The sequence below is a fragment of the Elephantulus edwardii genome, unplaced genomic scaffold (genome assembly GCF_000299155.1).
Source record: "Elephantulus edwardii isolate Elephantulus edwardi_28Jun2011 unplaced genomic scaffold, EleEdw1.0 scaffold00310, whole genome shotgun sequence".
NCBI classification, from domain to species: Eukaryota; Metazoa; Chordata; class Mammalia; order Macroscelidea; family Macroscelididae; genus Elephantulus; species Elephantulus edwardii.
The window spans coordinates 837,225-852,987 of record NW_006400060.1 but is presented as its reverse complement, the minus strand read 5'-3'; the positions used below and the strand labels follow the sequence as shown (position 1 = coordinate 852,987).

General features: G+C 39.0%; 1 protein-coding gene across 1 annotated transcript in view; it reads right to left on the bottom strand.

The window, feature by feature from the left end:
• The window catches only part of LOC102844189 (tubulin beta chain-like), a 2,031-nt gene extending 1,096 nt beyond the window's left edge, over nt 1–935 (bottom strand). The window contains exon 1 of the mRNA XM_006901140.1: nt 69–935. Coding sequence (XP_006901202.1) covers nt 69–935 — 867 coding nt within the window. The remainder of the gene's footprint in view (nt 1–68) is intronic.
• Between the last annotated feature and the right edge of the window lie 14,828 nt (nt 936–15,763).

Here is a 15,763-nt window from a genome sequence, read left to right as displayed (position 1 = left end):
ATAATTATAGAAAAAAAATGAGAATGAAAAAAAAAACAACAAAAAACAAAAAAAAAAAAAACAAAGACTTGCTGGGTGAGCTCAGGCACAGTGAGGGCCTGGTACTGCTGACTACCATGGCTGGTTAATGGGGACATTAAGAAATGGAGACATGGGAATGGCACCATGTTGACGGCGAGCTTGTGGAAGTCAGCATTGAGCTGGCCAGGGAAGCGGAGGCAGGTGGTGATGCCGCTCATGGTGGCTGAGACAAGGTGGTTGAGGTCTCCATAGGTTGGTGTGGTCAGCTTGAGGGTACGCAAGCAGATATCATTGAGGGCTTCATTATCGATGCAGTAGGTCTCATCAGTGTTCTTTACCAACTGGTGGGCAGAGAGGGTGGCATTGTAGGGCTCAACCACAGTGTTGGATACTTTGGGTGAAGGCACCACACTGAAGGTGTTCATGATGCGGTCAGGATACTCTTCTCTGATCTTGCTGATGAGCAAGGTACCCATTCCGGAGCCTGTGCCTCCACCGAGAGAGTGGGTCAGCTGTAAGCCCTGCAGGCAGTCACAGCTCTCAGCCTCCTTCTGCACCACATCCAAGATGGAATCGACCAGCTCAGCCCCTTCTGTATAGTGGCCCTTGGCCCAGTTGTTGCCTGCCCCAGACTGACCAAAACCAAAGTTGTCAGGTCTGAAGATCTGGCCAAAAGGACCTGAGCGAACTGAGTCCATGGTTCCAGGATCTAGATCCACCAAGATAGCACGAGGAACATATTTGCCACCTGTGGCTTCATTGTAGTACACTGAGATGTGGTCCAGCTGCAGGTCGCTGTCCCCATTGTAGGTGCCGGTGGGGTTGATGCCATGTTCATCACTGATCACCTCCCAGAACTTGGCACCGATCTGGTTGCCACAGTGACCAGCCTGGATATGCACGATTTCACTCATGGTGGAAAATTAAGGTTTCGGTGTTGGGGTTTTTTTTCCTCTCGCCTCAGGTGTGTGTGGGACAAAAGAACGATATATAGTTATTTTTTCCGCCCCATCTGTGGATCACAGGCTGTGAGGATGGTAAGTGCCCCCGAGGCTGGAGCAGCAAGATCTGAACGCAGCAGCAGGAAGGTTCAGAGAGGGAGAAAGGAGGAGGGAGGGAGGCGGCAGGATGGGGCGCGCGTGCGCAGGGCGGCTCCTCTTTTTCTCTAAATTGGTGCATTTAGTCCATTCATATTATTGTTATGTGCTGTTGAGGCGCTTGAGACTCATAGCGACCCTATGTACAATAGCCCTAAACCCTGCTCTGCCCTGTGCCAATCTCACTGTCTCTGACACACCCACCCCATTACTCCAGTCACTGAATCAATGCACCTCATAGAGGGTCTTCCTCTCCTGCGCTATCCCTCCACCCTCCCAAGCATGATTTTCCTCTCCAAGGATCGATCCTTCCTTAAAACATGTCCAAAGTATGTCAGATGAAGCATCAGAATCCTTGCCTCCAAGGAACAGCTTGTTTTAACCCTCTCTAGGATGAACCTGTTCGCTCTCTTAGCAGTCCATGGTATATTGAATACTCTTCTCCAGCACCATAGGTCAAAGGCATCAATTCTCCTTCTATCCTCTCTAGCCATTGTCCAGCTCTCTGATGCATAATAAGTGACTGCAAAGACCATGGCATGTATCAGGCACAACTTAGTCTCCAGAGTGACACCATTGCTTTTCAGTACCCTGGCGAGATCCCAAACAGTAGACTTTCCCATCACAATATGTCTTTTAATTTCTTGGCTGTTGGTACCAAGAGTGTTGACTGTGGAGCCAAGCAAACTAAAACTGTGAACAATCTCAATCCCTTCACCATCCATCCTGATGCTGCCAATTGGCCCAGTGGTGAGAATCTTTGTCTTCTTGATATTGAGCCTCAATCTATATTGAAGGCTGCAATCCTTGACCCTCTGCAGCAAGCACTTCAGGTCCTCCTCAGTTTCAGTAAGCAGGGTTGTGTTATTTGCATAATGCAGATTGTTGACGGATCTTCCACAAATCCTGATGCCACATTTCTCCTTATAGAACCAGCCTCCCGGAAAATCTGTTCTGCCATAATCTCTCTCTCATTCACATTAAGTGTGATTATTGTCAGGCCTGGTTTTACTTTTGCCATTTTGCTGTGTTTCTTTTTCTGTTGTTTCTGGTTACCATGATCTATGCACTTTCCTTTGGCATCTCCATGTGAAGGGCATCACTTAAAATTTCTTGTAGTTTTGGTTTTGTTTTCACAAATTTCTTAAGTTCCTTCTTTTCTGCAAAGGATCTAATTTCTCCTTCATTTGATGGAGAGCTTTGCTGGGTATAGGATCCTTGGTTGGCAACTGTTTTCTTTCAACTTTCTGTGTATGGAATTCCATTGCCTTCTAGCTTGCTTGATTTCTGCTGAAAAATCAGAACTTAATCTAATTGTTTCCCCTTGTAGGTAACTTTGTTTTTCTTGTGCTGCTTTTAGAATTTTATTCTTATCTTTTATTTGGAGAATTTGACTACGATATGTCTTGATGTTTTTCTTTTTGAGTCTTGTCTATTTGGTGTTCACTGTGTTTTTCCTTTTGATGTCATCCCACATGATTCTAATGGTTTCAACATTATCTTTATATCTCATTTTCAATTTTTCTTCTTGTATGTTTCACATGAGGATCTGTTCTTTCAACTCACTCTCTATACCATCCCTTCAGTCCTTTTTTTTTTTCTTTTCCTTTTTGTGCTACCAGCATTCTGGACACTTCTACCATTTCAGTCTTGATATTCTGCATTGCATTTTTATGCTTTTCTGTTATTTCCAGTACTGTGTTGGTTGTACCTGTCTTGTGATAAATTTTTTTTTTTAGTTCTTGTACTTGAGCTGTGGTGCTGGAGAAGAGTATTCAATGTACGATGGACTGCCAAGAAAACAAGCAGATTCCTCCTAGAGAGGGTTTAACCAGGCTGCTCATTGGAGGCAAGGATTCTGGGGCTTTGTCTGACATATTTTGGACATGTTGTAAGGAGGAACAGGTCCTTGGAGAGGGACATCATGCTTGAGAGGGTGGAGGGTCGGCACAAGAGGGGAAGACCCTCTATGAGGTAGATTGATTCAGTGACTGGGGTAATTGGGGTGGGCGTGTCAGAGACAGTGAGATTGGCACAGGACAGAGCAGAGTTTAGGGCTGTTGTACATAGAGTCGCTATGAGTCACAAGCGATTCGATGGCACTTAACAACACCACCACCACCAACAACAACTTCTTTATCTATACTATCAATTCTTTCTTCTATGTTTCGCATTTTCTTCCATAGCTGTTCATTTTGCTTCTCCTCAATATATTTTTTCTTGATTGTCTCTGAGATATATGATCTCTTACTGTTTTTCATTGTTTCTTCCAACATTTGTATCTTTTTCTGTAGTATTAAAAATATCTCCACATCAACTTTTTTTTTGTTGTTGTTGTTGTTCTTTCTATCTGAGGTAATAATTGGGTCTGCTTCTTTAGGGGAAGTGTTATTCTAGGTTTTTTTCATGATTGCTGAGGCAGATTGCTGCTTTATTGACATCATGTTAGTTGCTGTAATTATATAATAACCTAGGGCACAGCAACATTTTTTGAAGGATCTATGTATATGTGGTCGTTTCTTGGTCTGATGCCCATAGGGCTTAGGGCCTGGCAACTGTGTTTCTTCCACAGTCAATTGTCCTTTCTATCTCTTTGAAAAGGAACTTAGTGTCTCTACTGGGAGTGTGTTGAACATGTAAATTGCTTTTCCTAGAATTGTAATTTTCACTGTATTGAGTCTTCATACTCATGAACAAGGGATATTTTTCTATTTAGTTAGATCTTTTATTGTTTCTGGCAGTAAGGATTTATAATTTTCCTTATAAAGGTCTTTTGTTTCTCTAGTTAGGCTTCTTCCCAAATATCGCAGTTTCTAGTTCGCTAGTGTAAATTATATTCCTTTAGATTCCTTTTCCATGTTTTCTTTGTTACTATAGAGAAATCCCATTGATTTTTCTATATTCATCTTATATTCTGCCACTCTACTAAATTCATATACTAGGTCTAACAGGTTTTGTTGTTGTTGTTGTTTAGTCTTTGGGGTTTTCTTTGTACACTATCATATTGTCTGTAAATAGCAGAAATTTTACAATCTGAATGCCTCTTATTTCCCTCTATTGTCATATTGCCCTATCAAGTATGTCCAATACACTATTGAATAGGAGTGGTGATAGTGGACATCCTTGTCTGGTCCCTTTCTTTTTTTAAAATTAATTTATATGAACATTTACAGAGATTTTGGATTTCCATACATTCATTGTTGTACTTTTCTCCCCGCCCCCCCCCAGTTCACTCTTCTTTTGAAAAGCAAAAGAAAAACTCCTTCATTGGTATACAATCCCCCCACAACCCCAACCCCCATCCCGAGTATACTCCACTCTGCAACACTCATTCCTGACACTTATGATAATCATAATGCCCTAAAAAATATTACTTTTAAACTGTTCTCTCCGTCATTGGCTTCAATGCAGTATACATTTATCCAGTTTTTCTCAGTCTTACAGCCTCCCTGATATCAGCTTCATTCTACAACAATGTCACCATAGAGTATTTGTCCTTTCGTGACTGAGATATTTTATTCAGCATAATGTCCCCCAGAGGCAACCATTTTGGATAATATTGCAAGAGTTCCTTGTTTTTAAATGCAGCATGGTATTCCATTGTGTGAATATACCACAGCTTCTCTATCTATTTGCTTGTTGATGGGCACTTAGGTTGTTTCCAACTCCTTGCTATTGTGAACAAAGCCGCGATAAACATGGGTGTACATATATCTGCTTGGATGTCGGTTATAGTCTCTTTAGGGTATATTCCCAGTAGTGGAATTGCAGAGGTCAAATGGTATCTCTATTTGCAACTTTTTGAGAAAGCACCACACCGCTTTCCACAGTGGTTGCACCATTTTACATTCCCAACAACAGTGAATAAAGGTTCCAGTCTTTCCACAACCTCGCCAGCATTTGTTGCTTGCTGTTCTGTTAAATTTTGCTATTCTGATGGGGGTGAGATGATATCTCATAGTTGTTTTAATTTGCATCTCTCTTAGAGCTATGGATTTTGAACATTTCTTCATGTGCTTGTTGGTCATCTGAATGTCTTCTTTGGTGAAGTGTCTGTTCATATCCTGTGCCCATTTTTCAATTGGATTATTCACCTTTATCTTGTTGTGGTGCTCAAGTATTTTATAAATTCTAGAAATAAGTCCCTTATCTGCCATGTCATTACCAAACACTTTTTCCCAGTCTGTGGCTTCCCTTTTTACCCTGTTGGAGAAGTTTTTGGACGTGCAGAGGGATTTGATTCTTAGAAGGTCCCATTCATCTATTTTATCGTCTCCTTATTGTAGATTTTTCAGGATACTTGGAAGACTGTTTATGTTTTGCATTGGGACTACTAAAGTTCTTCCAAGCTTTTTTAAAATGAAGTTTATAGTTCTTGGTTTTAGACCTAGGTCTATGATCCATCTTGAGTTCGTTTTTGTGTATGGAGTGAGGTGTGGATCTTGCTTAAGTCTTCTGCAGAGAGTTTTCCAATTCTGCCAGCACCATTTGTTAAAAAGGCTAGCGTTTCCCCACCTAACTGATTTCATCTCCTTGTGAAAAAATCAGTTGACCACAAATAGATGGGCTGATTTCCGGGTTCTCAATTCTATTCCATTGAGCTATGTGTCTCTCATTGTACCAGTACTATGCTGTCTTAACTACCATGGCAGTGTAGTAGGATTTTAAATCAGGGAATGAGATGCCTCCTACCTTTTCTCTATTTTTAAGGAGTGCTTTCCTTATTCGAGGCTTCTTTCCATTCCAAACGAAACTGGAAATTGCCTTTTCCATCTCATTGAAGAATGGGATTGGTATTTGTATTGGGATTGTAAATTGCCTTTGGTAGTATTGCTATTTTCACAATATTGAGTCTTCCTATCCATGAGCAAGGGATATTCTTCCACTTCTCCAGGTCTCCTTTTGTTTCTTGTGGTAATGTTTTGTAATTTTCTTTGAATAGATCCTTTGTGCTTCTAGTTATATTTACTCCCAAATATTTTATCTTGTGATTAGCTATTGTGAAGTGTATTGTTTTTCTTAGCTCCAGCTCTGTATTCTCTTTGTCACTGTAGAGTAATCCAACTGATTTTTGTATGTTGATCTTGTATCCTGCTACTGTGCTGAATTGGTCAACTATGTCCAATACTTTTCTTGTTGAGTCTTTAGGGTTTTCTAATATACTATCATATCATCTGCATAGAGAGATAATTTTACCTCCTATTTGCCAATTTGGATACCTCTTATGTCTTTTGCTTGTCTTATTACTATTGCTAAGACTTCCAATGGACTTGGATATGCTCACCAAGTCGTGCCAAGACATCTGGAGAACAACCACTTGGCCAATCGACTGGAAGAGATCTATATTTGTTCCCATTCCAAAGAAAGGTGACCTAACTGAGTGTGGAAACTACAGAACAGTGTCATTGATTTCACATGCAAGCAAGATTCTACTGAAGATTATCCAAAAACGATTAGAACAGCACATCAGCAGAGAACTGCCGGAAGTCCAGGCTGGGTTTAGAAGGGGTCGTGGTACTAGGGATATTGTTGCTGATGTTAGATGGATCTTGGCTGAAAGCAGAGAATACCAGAAGAATGTCTATCTGTGTTTCATTGATTATGCAAAGGCATTTGACTGTGTGGATCATAACAAACTGTGGCTGACTCTGAGAAGAATGGGAATCCCAGAACATTTAATTGTGCTAATATGAAACCTATACTTGGACCAAGAGGCAGTAGTCAGAACAGAGCAGGGTAACACTGCATGGTTCAAAATTGGGAAGGATGTACGGCAGGGATGCATCCTGTCTCCATACCTTTTCAACATGTATGCAGAGCAGATTATCCGAGAGGCTGGGCTCTATGAGGAGAAATGTGGCATCAGGATTGGTGGAAGATCTATTAACAATCTGCGTTATGCAGATGACACAACCCTGCTTGCAGATACTGAGGAGGACCTCATGCACTTGCTGCGAAGGGTCAAGGACTGCAGCCTTCAGTGTGGACTGAGGCTCAATGCCAAGAAGACAAAGATTCTCGGCAGCATCAGGATGGATGGCGAAGAGATTGAGATTGTTCACAGCTTCAGTTTGCTCGTCTCCACAGTCAACACTCTTGGCACCAGCAGTCAGGAAATCAAAAAGCGTATCGCGATGGGAAAGTCTGCCGTTAGGGACCTCTCTAAAGTACTCAGGAGCAACGGTGTCTCTCTGGAGACTAAGGTGCGCCTGATACAGGCCATGGTATTTGCAATCGCTTGTTATGCATCAGAGAGTTGGACAATGACTAGGGAGGACAGAAGGAGAGTTGATGCTTTTGAGCTGTGGTGCTGGAGAAGAGTACTGAATGTACCATGGGCTGCCAGGAAAACAAACAGATTCATCTTGGAGAGGATTAAACCAAGCAACTCCTTGGAGGCAAGGATTCTGGGGCTTCGTCTGACATACTTTGGACATGTTGCCAGGAGGAACGGGTCCTTGGAGAGGGACATCATTCTTGGGAGGGTGGAGGGACAGCGCAGGAGGGCAAGACCCTCTATGAGATGGATTGACTCGGTGACTGGGGTAATCGGGATGGGTGTGTCAGAGGCAGTGTAGTTGGCGCAGGATAGAGCAGGATTTAGGGTTGTTGTGCATCGGGTTGCTATGAGTCGCAAACGACTCAATGGCACATAACAACAACAACAAGACTTCCAATACAATATTGAGTAAGAGAGGTGATAATGGGCATCCTTGCCTAGTTCCTGTTCTTAAAGTGAATGCCTTTAACCTCTCTCCATTGAGAACAATGTTGGCTCTTAGGTGTTCATAAATACTTTTTACTTTATTGAAGAAATTCCTCTCTAGTCCTATTTTGTTGAGTGTTTTAATCAGAAAACGGTGTTGGATTTTGTCAAAAGCCTTTTCTGCATTAATTGATAGGATCATGTGGTTCTTGTTCTTTGTTTTGTTAATATAATGAGTTACATTAATTGTTTTTCTTATATTGAACCATCCTTGCATGCCTGTTATGAATCCCACTTGGTCATGATGGATTATTTCTTTCATGTATCATTTGATTCTATTGTCCAATATTTTATTCAGGGTTTTTGCATCTATGTTCAGAAGAGATACTGGCCTATAGTTTTCTATTTTGGTGGTGTCCTTTCCTGGCTTCATAGAATGAGTCTGGGATAATTCCATCTTTTTCTATTTTCTGAAATAGTTTATGTAGAATTGGTGACAGTTCTTCTCTGAATTTTTGATAAAATTCACTTGTAAAACCATCTGGTCCAGGGCTTTTTTGGTTGGTAGTTGTTGTATTACCTTTTCAATTTCTTCTTTTGTAATAGGTATGTTCAGAGGTTCAATTTTAGTTTGTGTCAGTTTAGGTAGGTTGTGCCTTTGTAAGTATTTGTCCATTTCCTCTAGGTTTTCATATTTGTTTGAGTATATTTTTTCATAATATTCTAATGTTAGTCTTTTAATTTTAGTTGGTTTTGTTGTGATGTTGCCTGATTTATCTCTTATTTGGATTACTTGTGTCTTTTCCTTCTTTACATTTGTGAGTTTTAGTAATGGTTTGTTGATTTTATTGACCTTTTCAAAGAAACAACTCCTAGTTTTGTTAATAGTTTCAACTGTTTTTATGTTTTCTACTTCATTTATTTCTGCTCTAATTTTTATAATTTCAGGGTTTTTTAGAGGTTCTCTTGCTGTTTTTTTTCAATTTGTTGGAGATTTTGAGTTAGAAAGTCAATGGTCAATTTTTACTGCCTTTTGATGTGTTTGCTTATTGCTATAAATTGGCCTCTGATTACTGCTTTGGCTGTTTCCCAGAGGTTTTGGTAAGAGTGTTTTCATTGTCATTTGTTTCAAGAAACTTTTTAATTTAATTTTTTTCTCCTTTATTCTCTTGTTATTAATTTCTAATTTTGTGGCATTGTGATCTGAGAAGACAATTTTTATAATTTCTATGTTTTTAAATTTTTTTTGATACTTGCCTTGTGACCTAGAATGTGATCTATTCTGGAGAACCTTCCGTGCACTTTGGAAAAGAAGGTATGTTGTGCTTTTTTGGGCATGCATTCACCTATGAATATCGATGAGATAGAGTTGGTTAATTGTGTGGTTTAATTCTTGAGTATCTTTGTTGAGATTCTTTTTGGTAGTTCTGTCTTTTCTTGAAAGGGGTGTATTGAAGTCTCTAAGTATTATAGCAGTGTTGTCTATCTTCTTTTTCAATTTTGTTCATATGTGTTTTATGTATTTTGCACATCTTTCATTTGGTGCATAGATATTCAATATTGTTATATCCCCTTGTTCTATTGACACTTTGAGCATTATATAGTGACCTTCTTTGTCCTTTGTAATGGATTTTGCATTTCAACTTATTTTGTCAGAGATTAGTATTGCTACTCCTGCTTTTTTTTTGGTTTCCATTTGCTTGGTATATTTTTCCTCATCCTTTTATTTTTAGTCTTTCTTTATCTTCATTTTTCAGATGTGTCTCTTGTAGACAACATATTGATGGATTTTGTTTTTTTTATTCAATCTGCTACTCTATTTCTCTTCAGTGATGCATTTAAACCATTCACGTTCTGTGTAATTATTGAGAGGTAGGGTTTTGTTGCTATCATTTTTGTTCCATTCTTTTTCATTTTGCTGCTAGTTACTTTTGTCCATCCTATTTTCTGTGGCATTTCTGTATGAAGGACATCTCTCAGTGTTTCCTTGTTTTTACGAACTCCCTTAAGTTCTGTATTTCTGGGAATATTTTGATCTCTCCTTCATATTTGATGGACAGTTTTGCTGGGTACAGTATTCTTGTTTGAAAGTTGTGTTCTTTGAGTGTTTGATATATGCCTTTCCGTTGTCTTCTTGCTCTTATGGTTTCTTCTGAGAAATCAGCACTTAATCTTATCTGTTCTCCTTTATAGGTTACTCTTTGTTTCTCCCTCGTTGCTTTCAGTATTCTCTCCTTATCTTTGGTTCTAGCAAATTTGACAATGATGTGCCTTGGTGTTTTTCTTTTAGGGTCTATTCTATATGGTGTTCCCTCAGCTTCTCGAATATATATTCAGTCTTTCTTAATTGTGCCCAGAAAGTTTTCCTCTAGTAATTCTTCCACAACTTTTTCAGTGCCTTTACTTGCTTCTTCCCATTCTGGGATTCCAATGATGCGAATGTTATTTCTTTTAATGGTATCCCACATTATTCTTAAATTTTCTTCTGTTTCCTTCTTTTTTGATTCTGCTTTTTTCTCGGTCAGATCTGTGGTGGCAATTGTATCTTCTAATTCACTGATTGTGTTTCCCATCTCTTCACCTCTATTCGTATGTCCCTCTATCATGTTGACAGTGTCAGAAACCTTAGATTTCATATTTTGAATCATGGTTTCTTATTTTTCCCGTGCCTTTAATGCCTTGTTTGTTTTCTCTGCATTGTTTTGAATTTTTTTAAGCTCCTTCTGATTTTTTACTGTAGTTTCCTGTAATTCTTCAAGTTTGTCTTTCATCCATTGAAAATACTCAATCATTTAAAAAAATTCTGCATCAGAACGTTCCATCAGTCTTTCTGGCATCATGAAATCCATTGCTACTTTGTCATTTTTGGGGGAGATACCTTGTTTTGGTCTTGTGTCGTGAGTAAGGTACCCTCCTTCTTTCGAGAAATTGACGTGGAAGAGTTTTTGAAAACCTAGGTGATAGCTGGTTCTTGGTTTGATGCCAATGTTCCTCTATCGAGATGCCCAGGACCTCCCTGTTGCTTTATTTAGCGGGACCAATGTGGTCAGACCAGACAGCAGTTTGTTGTCCAAAGAAACTAAATCTGCAATGTTAGACACCTTTTTCAGGAGAGGTTGATAAATGCTATAATTTGGTTTATGTTTGGCTTTTTTTTTAAAAAAAATATTCCTGCCCAATGGCCCAAAATTTCAAAGCTGGGGGAGGGTGTGTGCAAACTTCTGGGGTGGTACCAAGGGTACCTGCTGGGCACGGGTCAAATGTCCAGAGATGTGTCCCGTGTCCAAAACCACTCCCTCTCTCTACTGCGTCTGTGAGGTCCTCATCTGGTCCCTTTCTAAGGGGGAATGCTTTTAATCATTTTCCATTGAGAGGGATATTGGCTCTTTATTTTACATATATGCCTTCTACTATGTTGAGGAAATTACCTTCTACTCCTATTTTCTTGAGTGTTTTGATCAGGAAGGAGTGTTGAATTTTATCAAAGGCCTCTTCTGCATGAATTGGTAGGATCAAATGGTTTTTGTTCCTTCCTTTGTTAATTTGATGAATTACATTGACTGAACCATCCTTGCATGCTTGTTCTGAATCGCACTTGGTCATGAGGAAGTATTTCTTTTTATATACTGTTGGATTCTATTGTCCAGGAATTTATAAGGATTTTTGTATCTAAGTTCATGAGAGATACTGGTTTGCAGTTTTCTTTTTTGGTAACGTCTCTGCCTGGTTTTGGCATTAGAGTTATGCTTGCTTTGCAGAATGAATGACTTTGGGAGAGTTCTTTCTTTTTCTATTTTAAAAAGAATTTAATTAAAATTGGTGATTGTTCTTCTCTGAATGCTTAGTAGAATTCAGTCATGAAGCCATCTGGGTCAGAACATTTTTTGTGGGGGGAGTCTTTTGTTGACCTGATCAATTTCTTCTTTTGTGATCCATCTGTTCAAATGTTGTACATCTGTCCATGTCAATCTGGGTAAGGTCTGAGTTTCAAAGAATTTGTCCATTTACTCTAGGTTTTTAAATTTATCTATGTATTGTTTACTGTTAAGCTGGAACCGACCCTTAGCTGACCCTCTGGCAGGTTTTCAGAGGCTGTTAATCACATAGGAGGAGATTGCCTATCCTTCTCTCCTGGATAACCTTTTGGGAATCAAACTGCATGCTTTTGGGATTGCAATGCAGCTTTTTGCCATTAGGCCACCAGAGCTCCTATATAGCGTTTCATAATATTATGTTATTATCAATTTAATATCAGCTGTTTAATTTCTTATTCAAGTTATTTGTGTCTTCTGTTTCTTTTCTTTTGTTAAGTTTGCCAATAATTTTTCGATTTCATTGCCACTTTTGAAGAAACACCTCCTGGTCTTATTGGTTTCAATTTTTTATTGTTTTGTTTTGTATCCTATTTATTTCAGTACTTACCCTTAGAATTTCCTGTCTTCTAGGGGCTGTGGCCTAGATTGCTGTTCTTTTTGTATTTGATGCAGGTATTACCTTAGATCATTACTTTTGCTTCTTCCCCACACCCTTTTCTTTTTAAATGTGTTTGCCTACTTCTATGAGCTGCCCCTTTGAGGACTGTTTTAGCTGTATTCCAAAAGTTTTGATATACTTTAATTTCAATTTTATTTTTTGGAAACTTTTAAATAATTTCACTTTTTATTTCTTCTGTAACACAATAGATTTCTAGTAGGGTGTTCTGTAGCTTCTACATTGGTTTTGTAAGTTTTATCTTCTTGTCATTATTTCTATTTACATGGCAGTGGTAAAAAAAGATACTTTGTATTATTTAATTGCTGTTTTAATTTGCTGAGGCTTTCTTTCTGTGCCAACATATGATCCGTTTTGGAGAATGTACCGTGTACACTTGAAAAGAAAATAAATTGCCTTTTAGTTGGTTGCAGTGCCCTGAATGCATGCACTGGTCATGTTGGCTTTGTTGTTTATTTTTAGTTGAACTATCCTTTGCTAAGAGTAGTGAGTTAAAGTCCCTACTACTACTGTCTGGTGGCATCAATCATTGTTAGTGAGTTTTCTGTGTGAAGGACTTCCCTTGGAATTTTTTGTAGAAGTGGTCTTGTTTTCAAAAATTCCTCAAGTTTCTGCTCTTCTGCAAAAGTTCTAATTTCTCGGTCATGTTGGATGGACAACTTTGCTGAGTATAAGATCCATGGCTGGCAATTGTTTTCTTACAATCCTCTGAATATACCACTTGATTGTCTTCTTATTCACATGGTTTCTGCTGAGAATTGTGAATTTAATCTAATTGCTTCTCCTTTGTAGTTGACTTTGTTTTCTGGAACAGCTTCTAGTATTCTATCCTTTGATTCTTATCTTTGGTTTTGGAGAATTTGACTATGATATGACTTGATGTTTCCCTTTTGGGGTCTAATCTGTTTGGGATTCACTGAGATAGTACCTCTTTCACAATTTTCTCAGAGCTATCCCTGTCTCCTCTCAAGTTCAGAAATTCTAGTAATGCTTATGTTGTTCCTTTAGATGTTATTCCACATGATTCTAATGTTTTCTTCATTTTCCTTTCTACTACTTTCTGTGTTGTCTTCTGCTATATTACCCTTGGGTTCATGTCTTCCAGCTCACTGACTCTCTTTATCTTCTCTTCTGTTTTTGTGTCCCCCACCATGTTGGAAACTTCTGCCATTTTGGTCTTGATATTCTGGATTGCGTTTTAAAAATTTCATTTTTATGCATTTCTGTTATTTTTAGTACTGTGTAGTTTGTATCCTCTGGCTCATGATGATTTTTAATTGCTTCTACAATTTAATCTATAGAGTCAATTCTTTTTTCCAGCATTTGCAGTTTCTTCAATAGTTGTTCATGTTCCTCTACATTAATATATTTCTTCTGGTGCCCTGTATCTGGAGTATTTGCCTTATTTACGGCTTCTATTCTTTCTTAAATCATTTGTACCTTCTTCAGTTGTTGTTGTTGTTATGTGCCATTGAGTCACCTGCAACTCATAGTGGTCTTATATACAATAACTCTGAACTCTACCCAATAATCCTGAGCCAATCTCACAATCTCTGACAAACTTACCTCCATTACCCCAGTTACTGTGTCCATCTCATTCATGGTCTTCCTCTCCTGCACTGCTCCTGCAAGCATGATGTGTTTTGCCAAGGACTGGCCCCTCCTGGCACCATACCTAAATTATGTGAGATGGAGATTCAAAATCCTTGCATCCAAGGAGCAGTTGGTTTCACTCTTTCCAGGACATACCTGTTTGTTCTCTTGGCGGTCTATGGTATGTTTAATACTCTTCTCCAGCACCACAACTCAAAGGCATCAATTATTCTTTTGTCACCCTTAGGCATTGTCCAATTCTCTGATGCGTAGCAAGTAATTGCGAAGACCATGGCCTGGATCAGGTGTACCTTCATCTCTAGACTGACATTGCTGCTTTTCTGCACTCTTGGAGAGGTCTCTGACAGCAGATTTTCCTACTGCAATTCATCTTTTGATTTCCTGACTGCTGGTGTCAAGAGTACTTACTAATTGTGGAACCAAGAAAGTTGAAATTGCTATCTCAATTTTTTTCTCCAGCTTTCATGGTACTGCCAATTGGCCAGGTGATTAGAATCTTTGTTTTCCTGATGTCGAGTTTCAATCTATATTGGAGACTGCAGTCCTTAATCTTCTGCAGCAAATATCTCAGGTCCTTCTCAGTTTTAGCCAGGTCTCCCAGCTGAAGCAGTTTGCCTCCAAGGGAGTTGCAGGGGTCTCCCTCCACCCACACATCAATGTGCCTTCTCTTGGAGGGAGTTTCTCACCTGATTGCAGCACCCTCTCCTAAAGTTCCTTGTCCTCAGTGACAGAGTGATCTCACAGCCAGGTTCCCCAACTCTGTACATTGTGTGTTATACTATCATTCATATATGTTGTTGTTGTTATTATTGTCATTTGCTGTCTAGTCAACTATGACTCATATGACCCTATGCACAATAACTCTGAACCCTGCTCTGTCCTGAGCCAGTCTCACTGTGTCTGACACACCTACCTTCATTACCCCAGTTGTTGTGTCAATCCAGCTTATCCAGGTTCTTTCTCTTTTGTGCTGTTCCTTGACTCTTCTAAGCATGATATCTTTCTCCAAAGACTGGTCCCTCCTGGCTACATGCCCATTTTGATTTATTTCTATTATTACTCTGTATTTTCAAGTCCCTATTGAATCTTTCCTAGTACTTTATCTCCTTATTGACCCACTAACTACTGCTATCCTCGCGGTTTATCTCCTTCCCCTTTTTATGCCTCCTCCTCTCATTCTTCTTCTGCTTTTGAACATTTATACACATCTTGCTCTGTTATCCTTCTATTTTCAGAATAATGGTCTTGCGCAGTATTTGTCTTTATGAGATTGAGTTATTTCACTCAGCATAATGCTCTCTAGACTATCCCATGATATGTAGTGTTTTATAAAATCAATGCTGTATAGTATTCCATTGTGTGAATGTACAACAATTTCTCAATCCATTCATTTGTTGATGGACATTTGGGCTATTTCCATTTTGTTGATATCGTGAATAAAACAGCTGTGAACATAGGTGTCTATATCTCTGTTTGTATCTCAGTTCTAATATCCTTGGTGTACAATCCTAGTAGTGGAATAGCTGGGTAATATGAGATTTCTGTGTTCAGCTTCTAGAGTGGTTGTGCCTGCCAGCAGTGCATGAAAGTTCCAATCTCTTCACATTCTTTTAAATATTTATTGGCTGCTATCCTGTTAATGGGTGACCGGAATGCAAAAGTTGGGAACAGAGAAGAAGAATCAGTAGTTGGAAAACATGGGCTTGGTGACGGGAATGAAGCTGGAGATAGAATGATTGAATTTTGTATAATCAATGACTTATTCATTGCAAATACATTTTATAAGAGACACAAATGCAGGTTATACACATGGATTTCACCTGATAATATGCAT